A 7123-nucleotide genomic window follows, 5' to 3' on the forward strand; every position below is an offset into this window, starting at 1 on the left:
GTAACTATGCTCAGGACAGATTACCCATTACATATGGTGAATCTGTCCGGCATATGTGTCTCACCAGATTACACATGTACCTTACTCCTTTTTTTTTTTTTTCTTTTTTTTCTTTTTTTATAGAAGAGTCAGAAGCCACCTGTCCATTAGTGATCCCGTCTCAATTTTATTAAAAAAACTTCACTTATGGCGGAGGAAAACCGTGGTTGCAAAACTGATACTCGGGAATTACAAACATCCTTTGTATCTAAACCAAAACCTAAAATCAAAATTACAAAACCACCTAAAACAGCAGACCCAACCTAATCTAACCCAAAAACCTGCTACTCAAAATAAACTGCCTATTAATACAAAACAAGACAGAAACCCGAACGCCTCCTCCACGAAACATAAATCTGCATGAACGAAAACCAGCAGAGACCGGCAACATGCACAGTTTAACTCAACTAGTTCTTCCGCCTAATAGAAGGGAGACCCAATTTATCAACTCTAATCAAGCCCTGTAACAGAGGAGAAACCTCCCCCATACTCTGCCATTCCACATCACCATCACTTGCTCCCCTTCTAGCTAACCAGTCCGCAACAGCATTTCCTTCCCTATGAATGTGCATAAACCGAATATCCATATTAATAAGCTGAAGTTGCAATTCCTCCAAAAAATCCTCCAAATACCAGCTACCGCATCTGTTCTTATCTAACCATGCCAGAATCACTTTAGAATCCATTTCTATATCAACTGCACTGAAATTCATGTTCTTACAATATTTGACACCTTCCAAAAGCGCTCTTAACTCCGCATAAGTACTATTACCATACCCGATATTCTTAGCAAAAGCTAACAGCAACCTCCCATGCATATCTCGAATCACACCTCCTGCCCCTGACTCACCTGGATTCCCTAGACTACTACCATCCGTATTTAGCTTCACACGGCCTTGAGCTGGCTTAGACCATGCTATGTAATTAATCTGTTGTTGCTTGATTGGAACTTTCTGTATATTGAAACAATTAAGAATGTAAAAGTCAGTTTGAGTGAATTTCTTAGGCTTTGAAAACCCTTGACAGATAACGCCCACCCATTGTTTGATAGATTGCCACACAAGTTGACCAGATTCCATCATCCCTTCCATACGTGCCTTACATCTCCTATTCCATAGCCTCCACGAAATAACTGTAGGTAATACACCCAATATGACACCAACTTGAGAGGCATTTGAAGCCCTCTGAAACCAACTAAGACAGGTTTCATACCAATTTCTTCCAATTGGAAGACCAAGCAAAACTCCAATTTTTTTCCAGACTTCAGCAGCCATTTCACCAGCAAATAAAACATGATTTAAGTCTTCATATTTTCCTTGAATACAGCAATTGCATCTCGAGACTAAAGGGATACCAATTCTTCGAACTTTATCATCCGCTGCTAAAGCTCCATGCCAAGCCTTCCACATTAGAACAGAAAATTTTTTTGGAAGAATGTTATTCCAAATCCATTTATGCCCCTCTAAATTCTGTCATCTAACACGAACACATTCCTAAGCTGATTTTGTTGAAAACTTACCATTTTCACTATTAGCCCAGATTAGCAAATCCCTTACTTCCTTACAATTAGCAATAACCTCTAAAACCCTCTCTGCATTCTCAGTCCCCACAAGTCTCTCTAACCGAACCATATCCCATCCTCTATCCAAATTACAATCTTTAATCTTCAAAAGAGGCTGTTCACTCACAAAACAATTTTCTGCAAGAGGACCCTGCTCCAGCCAATTATCATACCAAAAAAATACATTACCTTCTTGAATTTTCCATTTAGAATTACTCAAAACTGTGGGAATACTTCTAACAATCATCCGCCAAAAACTTGTACCCTTTTGAGCATCCAGCAGCAACAAAGGTTTGTTCCCCACATATTTCGAACGAAAAAAATTTGTCCAAAGAGAATTCATCAACTTCCAGGTAAGTTTTAAATGAAGGGCCTTTTGCATATCATCAAACGATCTAATACCCAAACCTCCTTCTTCTATTGGTTTACAAATAGACCTCCAAGCAACCCATTTTTTCTTACTCTTTCCATCCCTTTCTCCCCAAAAAAAAGAGCTCATTAACCGATTTAATGAAGAAATAACTAACTTTGGAACCTTTAAAACTGCTAATTGATGTAAAGCCATACTAGCCAGAACATGCCTCAATAGAATCACTCTACCCCCTGCTGAAAGTAATTTCATTTTCCAGCCACTAATTTTTTTTTAACCTTGTTCTCCAACTCTTCCAAATCGCCAATTTTCATTCTACCCGAAACAATAGGCACCCCCAAATATTTAAAAGGAAACTGACTTTCCGAAAATCCCGTCAATCTTTTGAGATTCCTTCTTCTAGCCATCGGAAGTGTTTTAGAGAAATACATAGCAGTTTTCTCTTTATTAATCAATTGACCAGACCACTTTTCATAAGTATTCAAAATATCTAGAAGACACCGAATTAATCGACAACCACCATTAGTAAAAATAACCATATCATCCGCATACATTAGATGAGATACTAAAATCATACCTCTAGGTTGAGAGAAGTGTCCAAAACTATTTTCTGCCACCTTTTGTTTTATTAGTCAAGAAAGGACCTCTTGTAAGATAATAAACAAATAAGGCGACAAAGGATCACCTTGCCTCAATCCTCTACCACCTTTAAAAAAACCTTTCGTTGTACCATTCATTAAAATCGAATACCAAGGCGTAGTAATACACTCCCTAATTAATCCACAAACTGTAGGAGAAAACCCAAAAGTTTGGAGCACCTTCAAGAGGAACTCCCACTCAACACGATCATATGCCTTGGCCATATCAAGCTTCAATACCACATTTCCCCCATGAATTTTTTTATTTATAGAATGGACCATTTCTTGAGTTAGACTAATATTTTCAAAAATACTTCTTCTAGGAATAAACGCACCTTGTTCAACGGAAATAATTTTTGGAAGCAGAATAGCCAAACGATTGACAATCACCTTTGAGCAAATTTTATAAAACACTGAACAAAGACTTATTGGTCTAAATTTCTCAAACCCTGTTGGCTTATCTACCTTAGGGATTAGGACTACATATGAAAACGTATAAAATCTCGACCATTTACCTCCTCTAAAAAATTCTTCCACCGCTTCCATCATATCCACCTTAATAATATCCTAGACACTCTTAAAAAAACCCGACCCAAAACCATCCGGCCCTAGCGCACTATTAGAAGGAATGGAGTCCAAAGCATTTTTCACTTCATTAATCGAAGGAACTACACCAATAGCCTCATTTTCCTCCAATGAGATAACTGAATACTATGTGATAAATCCGGTATACTATCTTGACTTTCTGCTTGTGAAAAATTGGAGAAATAATGGACTGCACCTAAATGGATCTCCTCAAGAGATCTCAAATAAGTTCCATCATGAAGCCTCATTTCCGTGACTCTTTTTTTCCTTTTATAAGATAAATACGTATGAAAGAAAGATGAATTTGGATCCCCTTCCGCACGCCATTTAAGTTTAGCCATTTGAGCCAATCTAATTTCTTCTCGGTTGCGCCAACTAGCTAATTCCATATTTTTACTCACAAGATCCTATTCAAGCCCCGGGTCCCAATGCTGTTGAAGATCGGATTCAAGCTCCTCAATTTTATTTTCTAACCCCTGAATATGAATTTCAGTTCTGCCAAATATACTTTTATTCCATTCACGTAAAGCACCTCTCAATCTTTTAAGCTTAAAAGCCAACTTCAGAAGTCCCATTCCACTCACCCCCTCTTGCCAAATTCTGCTCACAAATTGATGAAAATCTGGATGCTCAATCCACATTTGTTGAAACCGAAATGGAGAAGGCCCATACAAAAAAATATCAGACCGAGATTGAATAAACATAGGCGAATGATCTGATGTAGATCTCGATAAATAGCAATTAGTCACATTTGGAAATCTGGTCAAGCAACTGGCATTTAATAATCCTCTGTCCAATTTTGCCCAACTACGTGATAACCCTCTTTGGCCATTACACCAAGAAAACCTTCTTCCCGACGATTTCATGTCCATTAAACCACAATTATCAATCCAATTATTAAATTCCTCCATTGCCATTCTCGGACGAGATCTACTAGCTCGATATTCCGAATCTTCCCTTATAATATTAAAATCCCCTACAACAATACAAGGTTCATTTCCTAGTATTTGACCATTAAGGGACTCCCACACTTCTCTCCTATTAACCATATTACATTTGGCGTACACAAAGCAACAAATGACAGTATTATCACCAACCCCAACACGAATTAAGATATATTGTTCTTTACAAAGAATCGGCTGAACTAAAATATCATCTTGCCAAAGCACCCAAATCTTACCAGACTCCCCATCATTAATAATTACCTTATCCATATGTAAAAACCGAATGACATCCTGAACCTTATCCGATGAAGCAAAAGGTTCCATTAAAGCAACAATTTTCAGTTTTAATTTCCTAACCAAATTTTTTAATCGACCTCTAGAAGTTCCAATCCCTCTAATATTCCAAGATAAAATAGGGCCAATCATAGAGAAAATTTATTAGGCCGAGAACTCACCCGATTCGAACTTCTAACCTTTTGAAATATTTTCCGAGCTCCTTTTTGCTTAGCATCCGCACCCTCATTATCCGAGGCATAGTCTTTTTGTTTAGAAAAATGTTCCACGTTTAAATCCGTATCTGGTTCAGAAACCGTATCCTCCATACATTCAGGATTCTCCTCTGGTAATCTTTCCAGCTCCGAGTCTGAAACTATCTGCTCTACTCCCTTGTCAAAATTCAAATTACTCTCCAAATTTTCTTTGTTGACAGCCCCAGCAAAACTCTCTACCAGCAAACCCTCCCCTGCCAAATTCTCCATATCATTTATTTGCATGCCCTCTATTTCATCTTCTTCTATCTCCTCTACATGATATTCCTTACCAGATGTTACATTTTCTTCAAACAACCTAACTTCCATTTCTTGTCCCTGCAAATTTTTCAGAGGCTCTCCCTCCTTTTCACCCACGTCCTAATGTTGATCTTGTGCACCACAATCCCGTATCTTTTTTTCCGGATCGCCTTTTTCCATTCCTACTTCCGTCATCATCACTCCCTTGCCTTTATCCAACTCAACATTTATTTCAGTTTGTGGCTCTGCTTTTTTTTCTTCAGCATCTTTTACATTCTTTCGCATCCAAATCTTTTCTCCATCTTTACGATTCTTCAAATTACAGGTATGTGCATTATGCCCTTGAACTTTACAATTTATATAGAACGCTGGAAGTGTCTCATAAAGAATTTCCTGCTTACATCCCGACCCTGGCATCCCAATCCAAAAATAAGAAATCGGTTTTTTTGAAGCATCCATCTCCAAGCATAAACGTGCTCCATCCGTGCGAGTTGCACATTTTGTTGGATTATCTCTTCTAATGTATCTACCAATCAGAGTAGTGAAAATCTTTAGAAAAGTTTCATGATAAAAATTTGGTGGTAGACCCGGCAACACAATCCAAACTGTGACCAACGACGGCTCCTCATCTTCATTAAAATCTAGTTTCCAATGAAAAACTCGATAATGAACCCCATTCACCTCACAAGTTTCCCGAGAAATAGCTTTCAAGAAATCTTGCTCATTTGTCATTCGAATGAAAACATTTCTTGGTCTCCGCATAGCTGTAACCATCGGCATGCAAGATAATCCCCAGCGGATATGTATAAACGACCGAATCACATCCAACGAGGGTCTCTGTCTTAGGAATTTCAATACAATAGAAAAACGAAAAGGTTCCGCAGATCGAGCAATTTCCTCCTTAGTGAACTGAAAACATATTTCTCCATCCACGTACTTCGGCCCACGATGAGGCACCGATAATTCTGGAAGTGGTTGCGGAACCACAGAGACTAGTTCTGCAAAGGAACGTCGACCTGCCTCGACATTCTTGGCCGCCATGGCCCCCTGAGAGGGCCCGATGCCAAACTCTTGTTTAACTTCCCAGATTCTTGGAGCTTTCTTGGAGCACTCAAAATCATACTCAAAACATGTTAAAAATATAAATGTACCTTACTCCTTTTATCACCTAAGATCAACATATAACATGTTGATCATCTGCTCGTGTAAACAAGCACCATACTCTGATACCAACATTCTCTTAACCTGGCTAGCATGACTCTTCATGCTACCCGTCCTTTCGACAGTTCATCCCAACACTTAACATGACAAGACTCCGTTCACAACCACGCCTTATGTCACATCATATAGCTCAAGACTATTCTCAAGTTACACAGTGACCTTGTCACATCACCTGACATCCCGCTACGTCATTTCTTATATCAACCCTTAACTCATCACGAGTACGGTTCCTCACGTACTCTCGTAACATTATGACATCTCGTCACATTCCCGTTACGCCATTCCAAAGCTAACTCCTTATCCATCATAAGCATGACTGTCAATAACCACGTCACTTCGTGACTTTGCCCAGTCATGCTTCCGCTGCGTACTCTTATACTTGTTTTGCTACTACACCTATACTTCTAGCCATAAGTCCATCACAGTGACACTTGTCACCTCAGACTACAAGCTACACCATAACTACTTCAGGACATTGTTCACAATTCTCAATACTATTCACCACGTTCCACGTCCATCAACCACAACCATCCTTATTTCTGCGACACGTCACATGGAGTGTCGCTGCCTCGCCATTCACATATGCCACATCACCACTATGGCATACCCGCCTTATGGTGCATCACTCTATCACATGGAGTACAACTCCCTTCACATACTCCATCTACATGCACTACGCCACATCACCCTTATGACATACTCGCCATATGGTGCATCAATCCACCATATTGAGTACATTCCACAAGTATTCCCTTCATACACACTACGCCACATCACCATTATGGCGTACAAGCCATATGGTACATCACTCCACCACATAGAGTAAACTCCACATGTACTCCATTTACACACATTACGCCACATCACTATTATGGCATACTTGTCATGGTGCATCAATTCACCACATGGAGTATACTCCACATGTACTCATCCCGTTCCACAATATGTCAGGAGGGTATATCTTACATATACTCTCC

The 7123-nt window shown here is 39.3% G+C and overlaps 1 protein-coding gene across 1 annotated transcript; it reads right to left on the minus strand.

The window, feature by feature from the left end:
• Positions 1–5045: 5045 nt before the first annotated feature.
• Positions 5046–5966, minus strand: LOC121255077. Its single transcript, XM_041155368.1, has one exon. It carries the CDS (start codon positions 5964–5966, stop codon positions 5046–5048), a length of 921 nt encoding a protein of 306 aa, XP_041011302.1.
• Positions 5967–7123: the final 1157 nt, after the last annotated feature.

Source organism: Juglans microcarpa x Juglans regia, chromosome 3D (assembly GCF_004785595.1).
Source record: "Juglans microcarpa x Juglans regia isolate MS1-56 chromosome 3D, Jm3101_v1.0, whole genome shotgun sequence".
Lineage (NCBI taxonomy): Eukaryota > Viridiplantae > Streptophyta > Magnoliopsida > Fagales > Juglandaceae > Juglans > Juglans microcarpa x Juglans regia.

Coding starts and splice junctions, on each gene's coding strand:
- LOC121255077 (XM_041155368.1), bottom strand. CDS start 5,966: ATGGCGGCCAAGAATGTCGAGGCAGGTCGACGTTCCTTTGCAGAACTA.